Source organism: Girardinichthys multiradiatus, chromosome 24 (assembly GCF_021462225.1).
Source record: "Girardinichthys multiradiatus isolate DD_20200921_A chromosome 24, DD_fGirMul_XY1, whole genome shotgun sequence".
Taxonomy (NCBI): domain Eukaryota; kingdom Metazoa; phylum Chordata; class Actinopteri; order Cyprinodontiformes; family Goodeidae; genus Girardinichthys; species Girardinichthys multiradiatus.
Genome location: NC_061816.1, coordinates 1352726 through 1378335, shown reverse-complemented (window position 1 = coordinate 1378335; position 25610 = coordinate 1352726). Strand labels below are relative to the sequence as shown.

Here is a 25610-nt window from a genome sequence, read left to right as displayed (position 1 = left end):
ATGGAAGTGTAGAGTGGGATTTATTTCCTGTTGGGAACAACCTGCAGCTCCTCATCAACTCACAGACTGTTGCTCTGCAGTCTCATGTGATCTGACTCGTGTCTCATCAGGAGACTAAATCTCTGCTTGGAGACTTGAAGGAACAAAGAGGGACTTACTCAGCTTCTTCTCATGAACTTCTTCACTCTGCAGCTCTCTGCTGTCTGGACCAGGTCTGTGTAGAAGAAGAGAAACTCCTGGACTTCTTCTCCTTCATCGGTCCTCTGAGTCTGAAAGCTGCTTTCACTCTGAAATCAGTCTTAAAGTTCAGCTCAGGTCAAAGATCAGCTGCTGTAACTTTATATGACTTCAACATTTTCAATAATTAACCTGCAGCAGCTTCCTGCTGCCAATCTGAACACCAAAGAAAGTTCTGTTCTCTCTGGACTCTGACGGCACCAAAACCCAGAACTCTTTCTGTTTGATGAATCTGAACATTCCTGGGTTGTTTTCATGTTTCCAGTCAGAACCTGCAGAAGCAGCTGATCCAATAATTCATTCAATCCTGTGGTTCTGCTGGAGAGGAACCACTGAGAGCAGAACTGAAGCCTTCAGTCCAATCAGTGCTCAGAATCAGCACCAGAACTGCTCCAGCTCTGATTCAGTCTCTTCATTCTTCTTTCCTCACTATAGTCAACAAAGTCAAACAGGAAAAAACATGCATGTTATAAATCATCATACATGATGATGTGGTTCTGTTCAGGTTTCTGGTTCCTCTGGTCTCTGTATTCCTCTCCAGACTGATAGATGTCAGTGACTTTGGTTCTCATCTGTTCCTGGATTTCTTCAGATCCAGACCCAATGTGTTGAGGTTTGAGATACTTTAGCCTACTTCATGCTGTCAGATGGGTTCTGTAGAGTTAATGCTTGATACTGTAGATCTGCTGGTAATCAGGTCTAGATTCGGTTGCCATGGATACCTTTGTTCCCTTAATGAATGAACTCATAGTGTGAAAACTGCTTTATGTATTTAATCAGGTTATCTTTGATATTAAGTTTAGTTTGAGGATCTGAAACATTTAACTGGAACAAAAAGACAAAAACAGAAGAAATCAGTAAGGGTGTGAATACTTTATTTCATGACTGTAATTCTAATTTAACCCCACCTTAGGTTTTATCTCTGCATTTGTTTCAATATGTTTTTAATTTTAATTTGCAGTGAACAGATGTTTACTTGATTTTATAATTTGAATAAACTTAAGAAACAAATAATTTCCTGATTTATTCTATATAATAAACAGATAAACTAAACATTGAATAAAACATATTTTACGTGATGACGTAGGCCCTCATGACAGAATATTACTTCAATCTGACTTCCTGCAGTTCATCTGTTGACCAGCAGAGGGCAGAATAATCTCCACCAACACAGATTTTCCGCCCAGTGATTTAAGTCCTGGAGACGAAAATAATAAATTAGTGGCTTCATTGAAAGTCTTTCCTGCAAAGGTTTTTGTTTTTATTAACATTGTTGGCCAGAGGGTTAGGTTTAGGGTTACCCTAACCCTAACCCTAAGAACCAGTAAGGAACCAGTAAAGAACCAACTCCAGCAGCAGTCTTGGTATAGCACTCGAAGCACATTGGAGGAAACACCCTAAATGAAGCTTTGACTGGAAACAGAACCAAACCTTTGGATCCTGGAATAATCCCAGCTTCCATCTTTAAAGGACTGGAAGAGGACGAAGTTTACAAGGAATCTTTTCCAAGAGTTTCAGAAAGAAACCGACTGAATGTGAAAATGTTTCTGAGTGAAAGAGACAGACATGTAGAGACTGAACTATCTGTTCAACAGTGAGAGTGTTTCTCTGACAGGAGGAGACTCTTTAGACTGAACACAGAAACACTGAGGAACCAGAATCCAGGATAAAGAGGTTCAGTGAATGTGGTGGTGAAGGTGTGGAGGTGGATCAGTGAGTCAGAGGAGACTCTGTAGAAGGACAGAATGCCAGCAGGACAGTCCACATACACTGCTACTCTGTTAGAGATGGAGGAGGAGGAGGAGATTGATGTTTCTCTGTTATTGTTCCAGACATAGTAACCATCATCAGAGCATCTCAGACTCCAGGATTGATCCTTAAATCCAAACAAACAGTCATTACTGTCTCCTTTCCTCCTGATTCTTCTGTAACTCACTGATATTTCAACTCTTTCTCTCCACTCGACCTCCCAGTAACAGCGACCAGTCAGACCATCACTACACAGCAGCTGAGGAAAATCAAATCTGTCTGGATGATCAGGATATGACTGAAGCTTCTTCATCCATGTCACTTTCCTGTTGTCTTCAGACAGTTAGAGGTTTCTGTTCACTGTGTTTGTGTCGATTGTGAGCTGACAGGAGTCTGATGGAGAGAACAAACACAATCCAGCTGCAGTTATTGATCATTTATTGACACTTTGATGATGACTCCTGAATGAGTGATGGACAGTTTGAAGATGGTTGAATGTGAGCTGCTTTGTTGTCATGAATCAAATGAAAAACTCTGAAGACTCTTAGAAAGACGTTTTAGAAGCAGAGTACAGAATGTGTGTTCACCTATTTGGAGCCACATCTTCTCCTAGCTGCGCTTCATATGCTTTGAGAAGAACCGCTGAAGATGGAGCCAAAAATATCTCAGCAGAAGCAACACAGACAGTTATAAAGAACTTCTACATGGATGACTGCCTAAAGTCAGTGCCAACAGAAGAAGCAGCAGTTAAACTTGCAAAAGAACTGATTAGATTGTGTCAAAGAGGTGGTTTCCATTTAACTCAATGGATGAGCAACAGCAAAGCTTTGCTAAACTCCATTCCTGACAGTGAAAGAGCGTCTGTCATTAAAGACCTGGATTTGCAAAAAGATGTGCTTTCTGTCCAACGTGCTTTGGGTATGCAATGGTGCACAAGTTCTGACAGCTTCATGTTCAAAGTTCTTCTGCCAAACAAGCCATGCACTAGAAGAGGCATTTTATCTGTTGTCAGTTCTGTGTATGACCCTCTAGGGTTTTTGGCACCACTTCTCTTACCTGTTAACCTCATTCTGAGAGAGCTTTGGAAAGAAAAGCGCGGCTGGGATGAAGAAATCCCAGAACAATCACGACATACATGGTTAAAGTGGTTGTCGAATTTTGACATGCTTTCTGAACTCCGTGTGAGCAGGTGTGTTAAGCCTGTGTCATTTGGACCCACAAAATCTGCGCAAGTTCATCTCTTCTCCGATGCTAGTCAAGATGGATATGGAGTTGTCACATATCTTTTGTTGACTAATGAACAAGGAGAAACACGAGTGTCATTCTTGATGGGAAAATCCAGAGTTGCTCCACCTAAACAAATGACCATTCCCAGAATGGAATTAACAGCAGCAGTGGTTGCAGTCAAGATTGATCGGATGCTGAGAGAAGAGCTTCAAGTACCATTGGAAAAATCAGTCTTCTGGACAGATAGTACTACGGTACTGAGTTACATTGAAAATGATGTCCTTCGTTTTAAAACGTTTGTGGCAAATCGAGTCTCTTTGATCAGACAACTGACAGATCGATCTCAGTGGAAGTATGTCAGTAGCTCACAAAATCCAGCTGATCTGGCATCAAGACGTCTGACGATTAAAACTTTCAGAAAATAAGAGAACGTGTTTTAAGTCTGTTCAAACTGTCATTATATGACACCTTAAGAACAACTAAGCTGTTTTGTTAAGTAGAGCATTTTAATAAACAACTTTGTCCAACTGATATATGCCTCCAAGGGCTGAAATATGTTTTAAAAAAAATAAAGCAGGATTACACAACTGAACTTCAAATTAGCATGCCCTCCTGGACATAACATCGAATTCATCTGCCACTGAATACTTCAACAAATCCAAAGTGTGAACTGTGTATAGCAGAAGTAAGTGCTTCCTTAAAGTCGTCATAGTTTTTTATACAAGCTGGGAGCTTCAGTGTCTCCAAGCATGTTGATGAAGTATGAAAATTCCCCTCGAAATCTCCGCCTGAAGTTCTGAAGGAAGCACCTCCCAGCCAGCCCAGAATCTCAGCAGCTTAACCAGAGTATCTGATGAAACCAAAAGGTGACAGAATGAAAAGGCAAAAATGTTAGGTAAACAAATATCCAGTTTTTATTTCAATATGAACTTCATAGTGTAGACGATGCATTATTCAATATGAACACGCCACACCTGTTTCAATAAATGTTCTGAGAAAACCTGTGACTCAGCATCACAATCCTCATCATCAATGTCCCTAACTGGCTACATGACTTTGTCAAGAAGCATCTGAAAGAACAAGTTTCTGTGAAGATCTTTTTTTAAAGATTACAAACTTGGTTAATAAGAAAAAAAATCACATCTATTTCTATAAAAAAAAGAATTCCCACCCTTGGAAGGATTATGTTTTTATTGCTGTAATAAATCAATCATGGTCGTTAAAAATTAGCCTTTTCTTCTAAACCTCTTCGATGTCAAGGTTAACTCAAATGTATACAGAGCACGCAATCACTTATTTTTCATTATATATATTTATTTAATTGGCATCACCCTTTAAAAATTTTATACAACATTGACACAATGTTTTTTTTATATTTCTTTGTAAAAAAAAAAAAAAGCTAATTTATGTAGACCATGATTGTTACTACAGCAATGAAAACAAAACCAAGAGACTGAATATATTCAATGGCACTGTAGATACAGAGGCATAAATACAGTATATTTTATGTATAGCACAATCAAAAATTAACCTAAGGTTAATGTTATGTGGAAATAATCTAATTCCCTGTGCTGTAAACAGAATTTCTGACATCTTGGGGAAAAAGAAGAGACCTAGATGTCAGGAGGGGCCACACCATTGCATCTTTCAGTCCTCTGTACCAAGACTGAATACAATAAAATTAAAATGTCACTACTTGTGCTTAGGTTGCTATTTATTATAACAGTTCCCTGCTTTCTTGAAATAATTTCTTTCATTTGGTGAACACCATATTCACACCCATCTAGCTGTCTTGGTTGTAGAGCGTCACTTGATGAAAATGGAGAAAAGAAAGTAAAAGCAAAGCATCAATGCATCCTCCTGTGATGTACGGTCCTGCAACAGACACCCAGTTTAAATATCAAACGTAGCAGCAACCCTGCTTCTTACAATTATAAAGTAAGGGATGAACTTCAGGGAAGCTCTCTGAAAGTATATATTAAGTTGTGTTTACTTCCCTCGTTACTAATGATGTTGATATTATGAATTTAGCTAAATGTTTCAGCTTGTATTTCAGTTTTCTCTTCATCTTTAAATATATTTGTGTTACCTACGTTTAAGATTGATATGCATATTGTTTTTAATTCAATTTTAATTACTTTCCAAACTTTATTAGTTTTGGTTTCTTTCCCAATCATGTCACAGAAGATCCTCCAATAATTTTTAATTTGCTTCCATAATGACTCTCCTTAAATTGCTTGTTTTTGTAGTGCAGTTGGTAGCACTGTTGCCTTGCAGCAAGAAGGTCCCACTATGGAATAAGTGGTATAGAAAAATGAATGAATGAATCATTTAAAAAAAATGTCAATTTAATATTTTAACATTAAAATACATGAAAAAAGAACACAATATTAAAAACAGTACAGATAAATACTTTTCCTCCTGAACACCAAAAAATACATTATATCAAGAATTCATATTTTCAGATTAATCTCTACAATTCTTTTGCCTTTAATGAAGAAAGGGCCTTTCCCTTTCTTTTGCTCTGTGTCCAAAGGCTGCCATTTTTGTGGACAATGAAGAGGGTCCTTCCATCCTCAAGGCACAGCTCATAAACGGAGTCTGAGCTGCATTCTTCAGACTCTAACACGCCAATAATGGTGACTGAACTCCATTCTTCTTCTTTCTCCTGTTAAAATTAGTATAACACGTTTTTACAATACCCACAACATACACTATGTTAACATAATCAGAGAATGCAGTAAAGTACACTAATCTGACACTGAAAATTTTAATTCAATTCAATTCAGTTTTATTTATATAGCGCCAATTCACAACACATGTTGTCTCAAGGCACTTCACAACAGTCAGGTACATACATTCCAATTAATCCTAACCATTGAACAGTGCAGTCGGAGTTAGTTATTTATTCAAATTGGATAAAATGTTTTTCTATCTAAGGAAACCCAGCAGATTGCATCCAGTCAGTGACTTGCAGCATTCACTCCTCCCCGATGAGCATGTAGAGACAGTGGACAGTCACTGGCGTTGACTTTGCAGCAATCCCTCATACTGAGCATGCATGTAGTGACAGCAGAGAGGAAAAACTCCCTTTTAACAGGAAGAAACCTCCAGCAGAACCAGAACCAGGCTCAGTGTGACCGGCCATCTGCCACGACCGACTGGGGGTTTGAGAGAACAGAGCAGAGACACAAAGAGAACAAAGAAGCACTGATCCAGGAGTACTTTCTATGGGAAGGAAAAGTAAATGTTAATGGATGTAGCTCCTTTAGTCGTTTCACCTAGAAAGAAAGAACAGATAAACTCTGAGCCAGTTTTCAAGGTTAGAGTCTGAAAGAGAGCACATATAATTAGTTACAGTAAAAGTTCAGTCAATCGCCATGTCTAGGAGAGAGAAAGGGTTAAACACTAAAAGACAGGGCTATGTGGATCATCGGTAGAGGGTGAGCATTAAATTGTTGCCAGCAGAAGCTCAGACGATTCCCCTCTCCAGAAAGGTGTCACAGGTAGACACAGAGTCAGGCCAGGTGTAGCTTCTAGGAAGAGAAAAGAGAGAACATGGTTAAAAGCTGAAATAACATCAAATAATGCTAAATTGGAGAGTAGTGTGAGAATGTAGCAAAGAGGGTGAAAGTGGTCGTCATGTCCTCCAGCAGCCTAAGCCTATAGCAGCATAACTACACAGATAGTTTCAGTTCAGATTATTTAGTTAAACGGCGCTTATTTACAACAATGTCGTCTCAAGGCACCCCACAAAGGGTCCCACTGATGGTCATTGTTATACTAAAAACCACAAGGATTGGGATACCTCTCTCTGTCAGACTGATTATAACCATTGGAAAAGAGAAGGGGTCATACAGGTAGCAGAAATGGAAGGTGTGTTTGCACCTCAACCATAACTGAGCCAGTTTAGGCTAAACCTGACTCCCCCTTACTCCAACCAACAGGGAGGGAGGAAGGCTTCCTCCCTGATAAACTAAGCCACTCTTACTATAAGCTTTATCAAAAAGGAAAGTTTTAAGCCTAGCCTTAAAAGTAGATGGTGTCTGCCTCACGGACTAAAGCTGGGAGCTGGTTCCACAGGAGAGGAGCCTGATAACTAAAGGATCTGCCTCCCATTCTACTTCTAGAGACTCTAGGAACCACCAGTAAACCTGCAGTCTGAGAACGAAGTGCTCTGTTAGGAACATATGGAACAATCAGATCTCTGATGTATGATGGAGCTAGATCATTAAGGGCTTTATATGTGAGGAGGAGAATTTTAAATTCTATTCTGGATTTAACAGGGAGCCAATGAAGGGAAGCTAAAACAGGAGAAATATTATCTCTCTTTTTAATTTTAATCAGAACTCTTGCTGCAGCATTTTGAATCAGCTGAAGGCTTTTAACTGCATTTTGTGGACATCCTGATACTAAAGAATTACAATAGTCCAGCCTTGAAGTAACAAATGCATGGACTAGTTTTTCAGCGTCACTCCTGGATAAGATATTTCTAATTTTGGCAATGTTCCGGAGGTGAAAGAAGGAAATCCTAGAAACCTGTTTAATATAGGATTTAAATGACATGTTCTGGTCAAAAATAACACCAAGGTTTTTTACTTCATTACCGGAGGTCAATTTAATGCCATCCAGGTTAAGTGATTGACTAAGCAGTTTCTTTTTTAAAGACTCCGGTCCAAAGACAACAACTTCTGTCTTGTTTGAATTTAGAAGCAAAATCCAAGTTTTTATATCTTCAAGACATGCTTGTAGTCTATCTAACTGGTTGGGCTCATCAGGATTTATGGATAAGTAAAGCTGAGTATCATCAGCGTAACAGTGAAAATTTATCCCATGCTGCCTGATAATTTGACCTATTGGAAGCATATACAGGTCCTTCTCAAAATATTAGCATATTGTGATAAAGTTCATTATTTTCCATAATGTCATGATGAAAATTTAACATTCATATATTTTAGATTCATTGCACACTAACTGAAATATTTCAGGTCTTTTATTGTCTTAATACGGATGATTTTGGCATACAGCTCATGAAAACCCAAAATTCCTATCTCACAAAATTAGCATATCATTAAAAGGGTCTCTAAACGAGCTATGAACCTAATCATCTGAATCAACGAGTTAACTCTAAACACCTGCAAAAAATTCCTGAGGCCTTTAAAACTCCCAGCCTGGTTCATCACTCAAAACCCCAATCATGGGTAAGACTGCCGACCTGACTGCTGTCCAGAAGGCCACTATTGACACCCTCAAGCAAGAGGGTAAGACACAGAAAGACATTTCTGAACGAATAGGCTGTTCCCAGAGTGCTGTATCAAGGCACCTCAGTGGGAAGTCTGTGGGAAGGAAAAAGTGTGGCAGAAAACGCTGCACAATGAGAAGAGGTGACCGGACCCTGAGGAAGATTGTGGAGAAGGGCCGATTCCAGACCTTGGGGGACCTGCGGAGCCAGTGGACTGAGTCTGGAGTAGAAACATCCAGAGCCACCGTGCACAGGCGTGTGCAGGAAATGGGCTACAGGTGCCACATTCCCCAGGTCAAGCCACTTTTGAACCAGAAACAGCGGCAGAAGCGCCTGACCTGGGCTACAGAGAAGCAGTACCGGACTGTTGCTCAGTGGTCCAAAGTACTTTTTTTGGATGAAAGCAAATTCTGCATGTCATTCAGAAATCAAGGTGCCAGAGTCTGGAGGAAGACTGGGGAGAAGGAAATGCCAAAATGCCAGAAGTCCAGTGTCAAGTACCCACAGTCAGTGATGGTCTGGGGTACCGTGTCAGCTGCTGGTGTTGGTCCACTGTGTTTTATCAAGGGCAGGGTCAATGCAGCTAGCTATCAGGAGATTTTGGAGCACTTCATGCTTCCATCTGCTGAAAAGCTTTATGGAGATGAAGATTTCATTTTTCAGCACGACCTGGCACCTGCTCACAGTGCCAAAACCACTGGTAAATGGTTTACTGACCATGGTATCACTGTGCTCAATTGGCCTGCCAACTCTCCTGACCTGAACCCCATTGAGAATCTGTGGGATATTGTGAAGAGAATGTTGAGAGACTCAAGACCCAACACTCTGGATGAGCTAAAAGCTTCTATCGAAGCATCCTGGGCCTCCATAAGACCTCAGCAGTGCCACAGGCTGATTGCCTCCATGCCACGCCGCATTGAAGCAGTCATTTCTGCAAAAGGATTCCCGACCAAGTATTGAGTGCATAACTGTACATGATTATTTGAAGGTTGACGTTTTTTGTATTAAAAACACTTTTCTTTTATTGGTCGGATGAAATATGCTAATTTTGTGAGATAGGAAGTTTGGGTTTTCATGAGCTGTATGCCAAAATCATCCATATTAAGACAATAAAAGACCTGAAATATTTCAGTTAGTGTGCAATGAATCTAAAATATATGAATGTTAAATTTTCATCATGACATTATGGAAAATAATGAACTTTATCACAATATGCTAATACTTTGAGAAGGACCTGTATATAGTAAAGAGAATTGGCCCAAGTACTGAACCCTGTGGTACTCCACAATTAACCCTGGAGTTTAAAGATGATTGATCATTTACATGAACAAACTGGAATGTGTCAGACAGATAAGATTTAAACCAGCCTAGCGCTGTTCCCCTGATCCCTACAGCATATTCCAGCCTTTTTAAGAGAATATTATGGTCGACTGGATCAAATGCAGCACTGAGATCTAACAGAACCAGAACAGACACAAGTCCATTATCTGAGACCATAAAAATATAATTAGTGACTTTCAGCAGAGCTGTTTCAGTGCTATGATGAGCTCTGAAGCCTGACTGAAACTATTCAAACAGGTCATTGTTGTGTAAATGCTCACACATTTGATTAGCCACTATTTTCTCAAGAATTTTAGATAAGAATGGAAGATTGGATATAGGTCTGTAAGTCATCTCGATCAAGCGAAGGTTTCTTAAGTAAAGGTTTAATTACAGCTACCTTAAAAGCCTGTGGTACATATCCATTTACTAAAGATAGATTAATCATATCTAAAATGGGGCTGGTAATCAGAGGGAACACTTCCTTAAATAATTTGGTTGGGATTGGGTCTAACATACAAGTTGAAGGTTTAGATGAAGCTAATATTTCTGATAACTAAGGAAGCTTCACAGGATCAAAACAGTGCAAACACAGATCAGGTTCTGTAGTTATTTCTAATGTTGTTTCACTTGCTGAGGATAAAGTAATCATCTTGGGAAGTATGTCAAAGTTTTTATTGTTAATAGAATCAATTTTATTTAAGTTTAGCAACTGTACTAAAGAGAAACCTAGGATTATTCTTGTTCTCTTCTATTAATGATGAGAAATAAGCTGTTCTAGTTTGGCGAAGTGTCTTTTTATACAACAATAGGCTATTTTTCCAGATTAAGTAGGAATCCTCTAGGTGTGTAGAGCCCCATTTTCTCTCCAATTTTCTAACATTGTGCTTTAAAGTACGCAGCTCTGAATTAAACCAAGGAGCTAGCCTCCTATGAATGATTACCTTCTTTTTCAAGGGGGCTGCATTGTCTAATGCACCATGCAATGATGAAGAAACACTATGAACAAATGAATTATTGCCCTCCACTGTGCTTTTCAGTGATAATGAGGAAATTAAAAGTGGAACAGATTCTTTAAAGGTTGTTACAGCATCGCCTGATAATGAACTACTATAATGAAATTTTCTTTCAGGTGTAGAGTACTCGGTTAAATTAAACTCAAAGGTTATTAAGAAATGGTCAGACAGGACAGGATTATGAGAGAATATTGTTATGTCTTTACACTCATTGCCATACGTCAGCACAAGGTCCAGAGAATGAAGACAAAGGTGGGTAGGTTTGTTAATGTTTTGAGCAAAGCCAATTGAGTCTAATATAGCATTAAATGCTATATTTAGGCTATCACTTTCAGCGTCAACATGTATGTTAAAATCCCCCACTATAATAATTTTATCTGTATTTAACACTAAATCAGATAAAAGGTCTGAAAACTGTTCTAAAAATTGAGAGTAAGGGCCTGGTGGACGGTACAAAACAACAAACAGAAGTGGTTTTAGTGCTTTGCAATTTGGATGAGGAAAACTAAGGATTAAATATTCAAAAGAGTTGTAGCTATTGATTGGTCTGGGACTAATCAATAAATCCGACTGAAAGATGGTTGCTACTCCTCCTCCTCGCCCAGTGTTTCGAGGAATGTGAAAATATAAATAATTAGTAGGAGTTGACTCATTTATAGTGACATAATCCTCTTGCTGCAGCCAGGTTTCTGTGAGGCAAAATAAATCAATCGGATTGTCACAAATCAGGTCACTAACTAGCAATGTGTTTGAAGAGAGAGATCTTATGTTCAGTAAGCCACATTTAATTGTTTTATTTTTCTTTTCGGTCTGAGTTGTGTTTATTTTAATGAGATTTTCCTGATTTCCTCCTTTTAGATTATTTTTTAACCTATTCAATTTTGGCCGTGGGCGAGACACTGTCTTAATAGGGTAATGGCTGGGTAGCAATTTTAGAATTGTGTCAAAAGGCTTTATGAATTTGGGTCCAAGACATACAGTCTATTTTATGTTCACCTGTCTTTATGTCTATAAATATGTCTACATTATCGCCATATATGGCTAAATATATTGTATCGTGTACCAGAACCAGCAATCACTGTTTGAATAATCATCTAAATTAAAAAGAACTGCATACAGTGACTTGCATAGGTATTCATACCCCTTGAACATTTCCACATTTTGTCATGTTATAAACAAAAATGTGAATGCATTTTATTTGGATTTAATGTGACAGACCAACATGTTGTGCCACACTATTGTGAGATGGATGATACTAATTCAGGGTTTCCAATTTTTTTTTGATTGAAAAAATTAAAAGTGTGGCCTGGTTGTAAGTATGTATATCTGCATATTTGCATGTGTAAAAGTTCGAACCATGAATTACTTGTCAATAACATACCTCCATCTTTGTAAAACTGCAGGACTGCAGCTGCTGCCCAAATGGCGTCTTTGACATTTTCATGTGGGAGATGGAGACCTTCTTCTACATGCAGTTCTTGCATCACTGCCACCTCCCTTTAAAGGGACACTGCCATGAAGAAGTTGTCCTGTTGCAATAACAGAACTTTTTTAAGCAGGTAATGTACTTCACGAAAAAACAATGTTGAAGTCTATGGGAGATTGTAACAAAAGTGAAGATTGAACACAGTCAGCTGGCTTCCTCAGATACATAACTTTAATTTGCATTTATAATTAGTTTGAATGTTTTTGTACGGTGACCTTTACTGTGAATCTGCTCAATTTGAAATCAGCTTTCACTGGTTGAATCAAATTCTGGTGTTGAAGGAGACTGACTATCTGCTGTTGCTGGGATTAACAGCCTCTGAGTATTTATTGTTCAAGCTGATCTGAGAAGCCCATTTTCTGCTAAGAGAAGTGCATTGGTCTTAGCGGCTGACAGACAGACATTAAAACTGTCCTTCTCCCCTTCTAGCCACAAAGAAACGTGTAATTATTTGACAATAATAAAAAAAAGTATTTAAAATACCTTCTTAATTCTTATTTCGGAGCAGGAAGATGAGTCCCTTCCAGACTGGACTCGCCTTACTGCAGAGATCTGAGAAAAACATCTAGGGTTATTAGTACAACGTAACAAATGCTTTTCTGCTACTTTGTATTTGTTCATAGGACATATTTGTCATATTAAAGCAGTCAATTTTAAAATTAAATCAATTAATTAAAAATACACACCTCCACATCTTCCCCTCCACAGACACTGAATGCATTTTATCAAGGGTTTCCCAGAGTGGTGTCTTGGGATCAGGGGGGCAGTGAGATGTGGAGATGCTCTGAAGACCTGGGCTCTTTTAATGATGTTTATTTGATTTTGAGGAGCTTGCCACCTGAAGTCATAGCCCCTCAAAATGTAACTTTTAAAACATAGTGTAAATTACAGGAAAAACTGTGTTTTGCAAAACTATTCACACCCCTTTATATTGTGTCAGTTCCAACCACAAACATTTAAAGGCATTTCATGTGACAGACCAACAAAAAATCATTTAAAATTATGAAGTAGAAGGAAACTCATAACATTTTTTAACAAAACAATCTGAAAAGTGTTGCATGTATTTATATTCAACCCTACTCCCTAGTCAATACTATGTAGAGCCACCTTTCTTTGCAGTTCCAGCAGCTATTAACCATCTATATATATTGGTTGTACATTTTTGCTCATTCTTCTTTGCAAAATAGCTCAAGCACAGTCAGACTGGATTGAGATTGTCTCTGAAGATCAGTTCTCAAGTCTTGCCACATATTTTCACTTGTATTTAGGCCTGGACTTTGACTTGGCCATGCTAACACATGAATATGCTATGACCTAAGTCATTACATCGTAGCTCTAGCTGTATGTTTAGGGTCGTTGTCCTGCTGGAAGGTGAACCTCCGCCTGCAGCCTCTAACAGGTTTCATCTAGGATGCTCCATCTACCTTTTCCCTGCTGAAATAAAGCATGATGTTGCATCTCCATGGAGATGGTGTTTTCATGGTGGAAAAGTGAACATGAAAAAGTTTATTACCTGTTCTTGGCACTGTAAGCAGCTTTCCAGTCCACTGTGGTGCTGGTGTCACTGTCCATGGTCCTGCAGCCATTTTTAATTAGAAGAAAAATCCATTATTCAAAGATGCTACAGCAGAACATAGTTATTTTTCAAACATGAGTGCTTCAGTAGCTGCTTAACGTAAAAAGTGTTTTGTATAGAACTGACTGAGGTTTATCACTGAAGTAAACACCATAGAAATCAGTAAAACCACCTGGAAACTGTTGCATATGATGTCCAGGAGCTGCTAAAAGAGGCTCTGCTGAAGTTTGCAGATATAAAAAATGTATTTAATCACTTTAGACTTCAATGTTAATAATGTACCAGCAGGTGAATTTTAATGAAGCATGCAGCTATCATACCTGTGGCTACAAAACGCTTTGTAGAAATACAATCCAGTCTTTTAAAGCATGGATGGTGAGCCTGCAGACCACTGAAGCCCCTGATGAACAGCTACTGATGGAGAAACGCATCTGGACACAGCAGCCACCATCCCGCAAACAGCTTACAAGAGTCTTTTTAAACTATGACCTCTAGATGCTACATGTGGTGGGGAATTCAACTCCTGCATCCCGGCAGAACGGACGAAGATCGGGACGCCTCTCCGAACGACTCCGGAGTGAATCAGACCAACTAACTAACTGAGAGGAGATGACAGCTGGAGCTCAATACGGAGAACTTTAGCAGGTAGGTTAACTTTAACCTGTCAGTTTCATTCTACAACATGGATAATTGTTTATAGATTATTTATGAAGACGAACGAGCTACATAAGTAACTAGCTAATCACAAATAACCTTAAATTACAACTTTTGTTAAGATGCAGCCTAGTTGACGGTCAACTACTTCCGGGAGGTTGCTAAGGCTACAGAGCTATGTGGAGCACGTGACAGCCGACGCTTTGATCTTCTGTTGGATGTTCTCTCGAGAGAATTCGCTCACCAGTCATGTCTAATATGCACGCGTTTTGTGACGTAACGGAATGTGACGCATCAGAGGCACTCTACGTTAAATATCTTTTCATTCTGAAAACACTTCACTTCAAGAAGAGAACCAAAGCAGATCGTCCTTTTTTGAGTTTTCAGTCCAAAAAAGCTTTTAAAAATGTCTCAGTCCAATAAGCAAATGAAGAGAAATATCTCCATCTCAATTGACAACGTGGAGGACATAATACTACCTCGTTTGAACACTTTATCACCGGCACAGTGGACCGTGCTGTCACAAGGTCTGAAGGATTCACATATTACAGGGGTTCTGGGTGACATTCTTACCAACATTTTTCAGCAATGTGTGGAAAATTCATTGAAAATCCTGATTCCAATGATTGAAGAGAATATGGAGGCCTGTGCAATGACTGATGAAAAAATCAGTGTGCATTTAAACAGTTTGATTACAGCAGACATGGCCAACGTTCTCCAGGTTTCAACAGATATTTGTCACAGTGGGAAGGAGTTAAACTCATTGATGGAAGAGGAGGTCTCTCAAAAGGTTACTTCTATTGCAAATGTGATCAGAAGGACCCCCGTTTATCCCGTGGAACCTGCCGTGTATGTGAGTGGCCACTTTTCCAACCTAAGAAATCTCAACAAAATGATTTCCAACACAGTTACATTTTTCCGAAAACATCTTAACAGAGCCAGATCAAGTTGTGCTGACAGATACTGGAGTAGATTCATGAAGAAAAAGAAAGCCTCAAGTCTGCCTCCACCAAAACCAGAGACTGCATTTGAACTTCCAGAGGAAAGTGTTTCTGCAGTTGTAACATCTCCCTTTTTTCTGGCCTCAGTTGGTGAGGGAATTACAGAAATAATAGAGAAACATTCAGATGATTTATACGATGCCAAAAAAGCAGACGATGTTACAGAATTTTGCCCGTCAGTAGATCCTTTCAAAACAATTCAAGTGGCAGAAGCAATTAGCCAAAGTATCATTGAGGACCTTCATTTCTGCAAATCCGGAGGTTCAGTTAGACAGAAAGATGAGAAAAGTTCATGCACGCCACATTTTAACTTGAAAAAAATTGTTGGTGATATCAGAAGCCTATTTTCATCAAAGCTCAAAACCGCTCCAGCTGGAAGACAACAAATAACCAGCAAACCAGAATTTTCCAGCTTTGCCAAGCAGCGGTTCAGCAGTATGGTGTCTTCGTTGGAGAAATCATTGGATTCAAGTGACACAAAGGTGGTCAAACTGAAACATGACCCAGGTAGATCAAGCAGACTCATGTGCTTCATGTGTCCTGGATGCGTTCCTGAGTTTTCATCAGATGAGGAAAGCCCAAAATATCGAGACTACACAGAGACAGACCACATTCCTAAACTGGATTTTCAGTCTATCAAACCTCAGATTGACAGCCTGTGTGCAGAATCTACAGGAAACCAATTTCTAAATGACAAGATCAAACAGTTTGCAAAGGAACTGACAGATAAATTATACGTTCAAATCATGAGGAGCCATTATTATCAAATTCCTGTTCCTCCAGAAGGAAAATGTCTTTCAGATTCTGTCCTCTCTAGCAAGAAAGTAAGGGATGCTTCTGGCCAGATACAAGTTTGCCCCGAAGTCTTCTATGCCAGAGCAGAAGACGAGGTAAGGACATTTCTCCAAAGCATCTTTCTGTGGATAAAGAATGAAGAAACTTATCAAATAGGTGAAGAAGATAAAGTTTCCAGCGTGCTCTCAGAGATCGACAATCTGGTTAAACAAATATGTGTCACATCGACCCAAATAATGTCTCCAGAGCCCTGTGAGCCACAAAATGAAAAGGACAGTAAACCAAATATTTCAACGGAATTCGCAGACCAGTCTAAATATGATGAAACAGACCAGTCTAAATATGATGAAGCAGACCAGTCTAAATATGATGAAGCAGACCAGTCTAAATATGATGAAGCCGACCAGTCTAAATATGATGAAGCAGACCAAGTCTCTTTAATGTCTCACACTGATTCCTTGATTGTGACACGTGAAAGATTTCTCAAAAAAATGTCAACCAGCGATGGGTTTACAGCATCAGGGAATATTTATTCCAGTTGTAATGATGAAATTCAAACTAACATGTCAAATCAGGAGCCAATTGAAAATGACGTGTCTGAGAACACAGAACTAGAGGAAGGTATGGCATTTTTTGTAATGAGTGCAGTTTTAAACTGTTCAAAGAAAAATGGCGGGCCCCTTAGGTCCAAAGAGATGGGAAAGATCCTGTGTTATCTGTCAGGAGTGGATGATGTAGAAAAAGACTTTACTGTCAATATATACAATGAAAACACTAAACAACTTGTTAGAGAAATCACCAAAGATCTAAAAAACGAGTTTGGCTCCACTGAAGCGGTGTTGAAGGCTATGATGTCAGAATATGGCCGTCCTTTTAAGAGTGCTGTATTGAGATGTTTAAAAAGTTACTTTAACATAAAACCCCCCAAATCTGCAGTTCAAAGGTTCTTTTCAGCAATCAGAAAACCTTTTAGGAATCTTTTTCGAAAGCAGAGAGGATCTTCTTCCTCCCTGTAGATTACAGACCACAAACATACACAATCTCTGGCATCCTTCTGCAAAACAAACCATTAACATTTTAGTAATAGCTAAAATAACTTTTTATATGTGTGGAAATAATTTGGCATTTGATAACATAGACTAAACAAATTTCAGGAATAACTCCTATTAGCATAATATTTTCTAGGTCAGGGCAACAAGGGTAAAAATCCCAGCCTACCTTTAATATTTGGAGTCTTTCACTTTGGGTTTTCGCCGGGTGCTCCGGTTTTTCCTATTAAAAACCATTCATGTAATTTTATTGGAATGTTACCTGTAAAGGACCTTACTAATATGTTCTGTACATTAAACTGGTTCATAAGTGTTTATTATTCTGCTATGCTATTTGAAAGGCTTAGAACAGCAAGGAGCCGCAAACGGTTCAGCAGCAACGGCGCAGATTCCTGTGTGCACAGAGATGTGCTCCACGGTTGAATAAGAAAAGGATATTGCTAAGGTGTAAATCCAAGCTGCAAATGGGTTCTTAGCACCTGGTCGAGGAGGGAACAAGGTTGGTATTGGTGTTTAGTTGTGAAAATGTGTATTTAGTTATATTTTATGAAGCATACAGGTTGCTACTAAGTGTAGCAGTTACGTCTTTTCCCAATAGAGGGTGCTCATGTTCTCTGGTAAGTTATGCTTAGCAATTTAAAGGTTTCAATGTTATATGCTGTGTAAAGTCACAGGCGGTTGCAACATGGTGTATCTTGTTTTATTTCACAGTAAAATATAGAAGGCAATATTAAAGGATTAAAGGCACATACTGTTTGAGTTATTTTTAAGTTTATAAAAGTATACTTTAAGTATACTGTTACAAGATCATTTTAAGTTTACCAAATTATACATTAAAGTATGCAAGTACACTCATCTATATACTACTATATACTTGTAAGTTCGCTTAGCATATTACTTATAGCATACTATTTATATACAGAATTACACTTCTTAAAGTATTCTTAAAATTGACCCATAATGTATGTACACATCACTGCGATGTTTACAAAATCACAAGACAAAATCTTGAGAACTTTCATTTATTTATATAACATTTTAAAACATAACGTCCAGTGTTTTTGCAATTACCTGCCTAAATGAATAAAGGTGTGCAGTTCAAAAACAAAAAGTCTCTATGAAATGAAGCCCTGCTTTAAAAATGTAAAGGAAAAGGTGCACATTTGCATATAAAAATGTAAACACTATGAAATCCTTCTCTGTAAAAAATGGAACATGAAAAAGTGTGCATATGCTTTTAAAAGTGTAAACAAAATAGTGTCTCCAACTGAGAACTGAACTCATGCCTTGTCAAAAGAAGGTAAAAGAAAAGTGCACATCTTTGGAACAAAAAATAAATATCTTGACAGAAACAAAAACGCTACTTTTATGACTTCTTTTCATGTAGTTGCTTGACATAGTTTATATTGTTGCATTTCTTTCTTATGATTCGTCTCACATCTTGCATGGTGGTGTCTAGGAACTTCGCCTGGGCATAGACTGTGCTTTACTTGAATTAATTATTAGAAAATACCTCTCATGGCATGTAGTATCTCTTCCACATGGTCTTCTTTCAGGGTCTTGATTTCGGTCTGAAGCTTTTTAAGTTTCTGCTGTGCCACACACCAGTTTCTGGGCAGCTGCTCCTCATCTGATGACGCCTCATTTGACTTACTTAACTACACAGAAACACATCAAAGAATGAGCCTCCTACATGGCAGCAAAATTTACGCCATAATTATTATCAACTCAATGTACAACAATTAAAATATAGTCAAATATTTTACCTCCAAAGGTGCTTTGCTTGCCAGCTGCTTCTTCAGCTCATCTATCATATGGTTTGCTGATTATTTTTCTGTCAAAATTATAATTCAGTTTTGTGTTTTTATAACAGACATGTAATAGCATCACTGTTGATGATTTGGTACTAGTTGCAGAATAAACTGCACCACTGATTCAGAAATGTGTAAATAAAAAAGAAAAGTCACGTAAGTTATGGACTTGACCAATCATTAAATGTATTTAATTATCTGGTGATACTAATCAGGCTTTAAGAAACTCAGATAGTCTTAGTATTGTGCCAAGTTCATGTAACTGATAACAAGAACATATTTTTTTTAATAATTTTAATGTTTACAAAAAAAGGAATTACTAAGATTGGCATAATTATCTAACAGTGGGTAAAAACAGGAGAGTTAATTTCTTTACAAGTTTTATGCACACCAAAAATGATAAAGGAATGTCACTTCTGTTCTGAATGACAGTAAACAGGTGTCATACGAGGTTATTTATCCAGACAGTTACCTTTTGTGTTTGAACTTCATAATCCTCCTCTTCCACATCTTTCCACTTGCTGTTCGGCTTCCTCTTCCTCTTGAGTGCTTCTTACCAGATGTCTTCACAGAACTACAGAACAACATACAAGATCACATGAGTCAGCCTATTGCTTCCCACAGAAAAGTTAGAGATGGCAACAGTAGGAGCTCCTCCACATCTAGACTTTTGGATCCTTCCTTTCAACAGGTAATTACACAATGACACATTTTTAGTATAAGTGGAAATGTTTATGTTGCAGTTATTACTGGCAGTCAAATCTTAAAATATGCCAGAGCATCTTCTGCTGTTGTGCCTGGTTCACACTGCAAGATAAATAGGCCGATTTTGGTTCATGGTTGGCAGCTAATGACAATTCATTCAGTTCCTTATCTTTCTGTTGTCAACCTGTAGAATGTCAGGCATGATGATAACATTAACACCGATGGTCACATGAGTAACTCTTCAACCAATGGAGAGGAAGAAGTCAACAATTCAAGCAGTGAAGATGAATTCAATAATGAGAACTCTCCCACAACTACCCTGATGGACAAGGGCTTACAAGAGGTACACTTGTTTTGTTTGGGGGGGCAGGTTTGCTATAATAGCTGAGTGGATTCATACCAATGGTACGTTTAGCTCAATATTGTTACCTTTTGACCTATGCTTTATCCTAACCCATGTGTAGACAAATGACAGCATTGTCAGTAAAAAGCAGAAGCTACAGCAAACCAGTTGCACAATTTCAATCATCATTTTATTGACTACATTTTTAATTATGTTTCATTTGTTCACATATAGATTGTATACATATTGTTGTTTTCCAACTAGCTGGAGCTGAGAAGTTTTTCCGGACGTTTTGCTTGGATTTAGGAGCTGCAGGGCCGGACCGGGCTCGTGGGCCGGGGTGGACCGTTGGACTGGAGTTGGAGCGGTTCTGTTGCCGTTCATTGAGGACTGGTAATCCCTGGTGGGGTGAATGATCGGTTCCGTGTGGTTGTGCTGGGAGCCGCCATCATTGGGGCTGCTATTCTGCGGACGTATCTAACTAAGTCCTATCAGGCCTGCAACGGTTATAAAGCTAAGGGACTGTCTTATTCCTGCAAGAGACTCAATACGTCAAGTTTCATCAATTCATTTAACGGCCTTTTTGTTTTTGTAAGTTTTTCCAGTTTGAAAGGATTTTTGTGTAGTTCTGTGACCGTGAGGTTTCACTCAATGTGCTTCTTATGTTCTCACTGATCCATTGGGATTTTGAGATTCATTTGTTATTGCACTAGTTGTGATTATTACCTACTTTACAGGTGGGATACCTCCTAATGCTATTGTTCTATTAATAATAACATTACTGCGTTGAAAGTGAACTATTAAATGTTAAAGTGCATTGTTCTGGGTTCCTTTTACTGACCAGTACGGTTCATTAAATTGGTACTTTACTCAATATTGCCCTTTTCCCTTCCTTATTTCAGTATAAGGTTAAAGTTGCACTGCACTTAGATTTCAGTTGTATGGTAAGTGATCCTGGTCTTGTTAATGTGATCCGTTGCACAAACTCTACTCACAAGATCCACTGTTACCCATTAAAACACTCATTACTCATGAGGGCACAGGTGTGTAGGATTCAATAGAGTGTAGGTCAGAGAATCTGGGCGCTGTTCATAGGGGAAAAGTCAACAGGGGTTACATTATTATAGAATAATATTCTTTGAAAAGTTTGCTAAGATATGCCATAAGTGTATCTAGTCACCCAGCAAAATGAAAAGGAATCGTTTTGAATCTGTAAGTTACTTTATTAAGCAGACAGCTAATTGTCTCAATACAGGCTGACACTCATGCTAACACTGAAACTAAAAACTGACATAATCATCCCTTTAACATTGGGCTAACGTTAGTATTAAACTAGTTTAGAAAGACAATATTGACAAATGTAGCATTACATCTCGTTCCTAACACACTTCAGAAAAATGCAGTTTAGACCCATTTCTGTTTCTGGGGATTTTAAAAAGCTCCAATCTTTTTAAAAGTCCTGGTTTAGGAAGCCCAGGATGTGTTTCAATGTAAATTTATCCTGGATAATTTCACTTTCTCAGAGCTTTACTTTTACGGCACTCTGGTCTAGTAAAAATCACATTTTTATTAGACATTTTTCTTGTTGTGCTGTAGATATCTGACAAGAGTTTGTCGGATGATAATAAAAGTAAAATAAGTGTTAATCAGTGTTTAGTAGTTATTGAGGTTGTAAAGCAACAACTCTGGCCTGGTGCAGGTTGGTATAAAATTAAATGTAAACTAATGTTTTAAACTTTTCCAACTCATGGATCCAGTAAAACTTAAGCATTAATAGAAGGTTTTAATTAACTGTTTAACTCTAAAGCTGCTCATCATCTTCTATCATTTATCAATTGAAACAAAAAATAAGTTATTAGTTATAAAAATATTTTAAAAGTAGTAAAAGCCACCTGCTGGACTGAAGGTGTAGTGCAGCTTTATTTAAAGTCTAAAGTCTTTTGTTTCATTTTGTCTCTCAGACTTAGATCCTGTAACCTCTCAGGGAGAACTTGTGAAGTTCTGTCATCAGTTCTTAGCTCCCAGTCCTGCTGTCTGAGAGAAGTTGACCAGCAGAACAACAACCTACAGGTCCTTCTCAAAAAATTAGCATATTTCATCCGACCAATAAAAGAAAAGTGTTTTTAATACAAAAAACGTCAACCTTCAAATAATCATGTACAGTTATGCACTCAATACTTTGTCGGGAATCCTTTGGCAGAAATGACTGCTTCAATGCGGCGTGGCATGGAGGCAATCAGCCTTTGGCACTGCTGAGGTCTTATGGAGGCCCAGGATGCTTTGATAGCGGCCTTTAGCTCATCCAGAGTGTTGGGTCTTGAGTCTCTCAACGTTCTCTTCACAATATCCCACAGATTCTCTATGGGGTTCAGGTCAGGAGAGTTGGCAGGCCAATTGAGCACAGTGATACCATGGTCAGTAAACCATTTACCAGTGGTTTTGGCACTGTGAGCAGGTGCCAGGTCGTGCTGAAAAATGAAATCTTCATCTCCATAAAGCTTTTCAGCAGATGGAAGCATGAAGTGCTCCAAAATCTCCTGATAGCTAGCTGCATTGACCCTGCCCTTGATAAAACACAGTGGACCAACACCAGCAGCTGACACGGCACCCCAGACCATCACTGACTGTGGATACTTGACACTGGACTTCTGGCATTTTGGCATTTCCTTCTCCCCAGTCTTCCTCCAGACTCTGGCACCTTGAATTCCGAATGACATGCAGAATTTGCTTTCATCAAAAAGTACTTTGGACCACTGAGCAACAGTCCAGTGCTGCTTCTCTGTAGCCCAGGTCTGGCGCTTCTGCCGCTGTTTCTGGTTCAAAAGTGGCTTGACCTGGGGAATGCGGCACCTGTAGTCCATTTCCTGCACATGCCTGTGCACGGTGGCTCTGGATGTTTCTACTCCAGACTCAGTCCACTGCTTCCGCAGGTCCCCCAAGGTCTGGAATCGGCCCTTCTCCACAATCTTCCTCAGGGTCCGGTCACCTCTTCTCGTTATGCAGCGTTTTCTGCCACACTTTTTCCTTCCCACAGACTTCCCACTGAGGTGCCTTGATACAGCACTCTGGGAACAGCCTATTCGTTCAGAAATTTCTTTCTGTGTCTTACCCTCTTGCTTGAGGGTGTCAATAGTGGCCTTCTGGACAGCAGTCAGGTCGGCAGTGTTACCCATGATTGGGGTTTTGAATGATGAACCAGGCTGCGAGTTTTAAAGGCCTCAGGAATCTTTTGCAGGTGTTTAGAGTTAACTCGTTGATTCAGATGATTAGGTTCATAGCTCGTTTAGAGACCCTTTTAATGATATGCTAATTTTGTGAGATAGGAATTTTGGGTTTTCATGAGCTGTATGCCAAAATCATCCGTATTAAGACAATAAAAGACCTGATATATTTCAGTTAGTGTGCAATGAATCTAAAATATATGAATGTTAAATTTTCATCATGACATTATGGAAAATAATAAACTTTATCACAATATGCTAATATTTTGAGAAGGACCTGTATATTCACTTCATTGATTATTGTTGTTGTGGTGATCACAGTCTGCGTGCTGTTGGGCACCGTGTATTCCAGCTCTCATCCTTAGGTCCATAAATACAACCGTGGGCACCCTGAATGAGAGAGGATGGGGAGTTCCAACCGCCTATGACATGTCAATGGTACAGGTATTGAATACATAATTGCACAGGGTATGAGGAGGAGGAAGCCGTGATCAGGCTAACCGAGGATGGTCCATGATTGAAGATGAGGACTGCCCTCTGGGCTCATATTATTTACAAAGACTTCTGTGCCATAATGGAAAAATAAGGGTTACACTATATTTGCTGGTCACCTTTTTTACCTTTAAGTGCTTCGTACATGGATAAGGTGAGCAGCCCGTGGGATGAAACGGTTATAAAAGTACACCATCCCCAAAACCTCCTGCAGGGGCTTCATGGAGCGGGGACGACAAAAAACTGAAAACCGCTTCAACCTTGGCAGGCAGGGGAACCGCCCCCTGAGGCGACACCTTGTGTCCTAGGAACTCCACAGCAGGCAGACCAAACTTGCATTTAGCTGGGTTCACAATCAGGCCATGTTCACTGAGCTGCACAAACAGCTCCTGGAGATGCACCATGTGTTCCTCCGCAGAAGGACTAGCCACCAGAATATCATCCAAAGAGACAAACAAAAACAGCATGCCCTGCAGTACCGAGTCCATGATTTGCTGGAACGTCTGTGTAGCACCTTTAAGGCCGAAAGGGATCCGTAAAAACTCAAAAAGACTGAAAGGAGCGATTTCTGCAGTTTTGGGTACATTTAACTGATAGTTTCGTTGTCCAATGAGCTAACCCCTCCCCCTCCTACTTCCCTATTTCTAAAGGGATTGCTCAATCCAGCTCTCCATCCAATGGGTCCAGACTTCCCTAAACCTGGATGGTCTTACTAAGGAGGTTTACTGGAAAATCTGTTTAAGCTGGTGTCGGGAAATGACACGCCTAACCTTTAACAGCCTGCATCAAAAAGTCTCGCCCTTCTTCAACTGGTAGGCTGGACAACTGAGTAGCCCACAGCAGACATCCACTCCTCGACAGTCACTTCTGTTAACGGTTGCTCATTACCTATTATACAACTTTCAATTGGTATATGGGTTAGGTTGATTTTAGCTTGGCACGAGCCCCAAGGGCATTGTTTTAACAAGTTTGGCTTAAGGCAACCCATAAAAACCTCCTAAAATCATTTGGAACCAAGCAACAAGACTTTTTACCACTAATGAAAAACCCAAAAATAAGGTGACTCAAATAATTGACTGTCCACAATGAATCTAGAATTTTATATTCTTTCTTTAATTAGTAATGCTTTTGCAGGGGTCAGTAACAGCTTAAAAATCAGCAAAACTTAATAATTTGAATAATAGAAATAAATCAATCAACTTAACCTATCTTTCCCTAATGCTGAAACTGGTAAGGCTAAAGAGGCTTTGGAGACGGAGGCTCACCATGGATCCGAACGGAATTATTTCTTCATTAGGCAAGAGTGATTTTCTTCTTGGGTGAAAGGCAAATCTTTAGTTTTCTTCCTCTACGTGGACAGGCGCTGATGCTCGGGGTTTCGATGGTCAAGTTGGAAAAACATAAATAAAAATTTTAATTTAAAAAACGGAAACTTTGTTGGCATATGTTTCAAAAGTCGGTAGCTTCCAGAGGCTAAATAGTTGAAGGAAACCTTTGAGGTGTAATTGAGGTTGGCTCAGGATTTCCAGAAGCCTGAAACTTAGAGCAATCAGTTGTTCACTGACCAAGTTCACTTCAGTTGTCTTGGCAAAAATGCAACAGATGAAAGTCAGATTCTCAATTCTTAGTTGCAGCTCTTCTCATAGCCCATGGGTTGATCCTCTCTATAATGCAGAGTCAGCGGGG

General features: G+C 39.1%; 3 protein-coding genes and 1 long non-coding RNA gene across 11 annotated transcripts in view; 2 read left to right on the top strand and 2 right to left on the bottom strand.

Moving 5' to 3' along the window:
* Positions 1 to 1543, bottom strand: part of LOC124861391 (NACHT, LRR and PYD domains-containing protein 3-like) — a 923911-nt gene extending 922368 nt beyond the window's left edge. Inside the window, exon 1 of one of the 3 annotated variants that reach the window (XM_047355107.1) lies at positions 159 to 1543. The gene's annotated coding sequence lies outside the window, so the exon portion shown is untranslated. The remainder of the gene's footprint in view (positions 1 to 158) is intronic. The other 2 variants (XM_047355108.1, XM_047355109.1) reach the window with 2 other exon arrangements.
* LOC124861401 (NACHT, LRR and PYD domains-containing protein 4C-like) overlaps positions 1 to 25610 on the top strand; it is a 609184-nt gene that overhangs the window by 215636 nt on the left and 367938 nt on the right. The window lies entirely within an intron of this gene.
* On the bottom strand, positions 6696 to 14315 carry LOC124861524. The gene is made up of 4 exons (XR_007036645.1): positions 14174 to 14315; positions 13791 to 13853; positions 12173 to 13711; positions 6696 to 6749 (listed from the first exon to the last, which is right to left on the bottom strand). It is a non-coding gene; the product is annotated as an uncharacterized LOC124861524 (long non-coding RNA).
* Positions 14772 to 21085, top strand: LOC124861432. Of its 5 annotated transcripts, none has more exons than XM_047355217.1 (4): positions 14772 to 17851; positions 19724 to 19854; positions 20059 to 20211; positions 20476 to 21085. In XM_047355217.1, the coding sequence occupies exon 1, from the start codon at positions 14914 to 14916 to the stop codon at positions 17317 to 17319; it is 2406 nt and encodes an 801-aa protein (XP_047211173.1). In that variant the 5' UTR covers positions 14772 to 14913; the 3' UTR covers positions 17320 to 17851; positions 19724 to 19854; positions 20059 to 20211; positions 20476 to 21085. The 5 variants fall into 5 exon arrangements, with proteins under 5 accessions (XP_047211173.1, XP_047211172.1, XP_047211169.1 ...); XM_047355216.1 differs by having other exon boundaries at positions 19596 to 19854; XM_047355213.1 differs by having other exon boundaries at positions 14772 to 19854; positions 20518 to 21085.

What these genes read in the sequence shown, in the direction of transcription:
- LOC124861432 (XM_047355217.1), top strand. Translation starts at nt 14,914, where the DNA reads ATGTCTCAGTCCAATAAGCAAATGAAGAGAAATATCTCCATCTCAATT.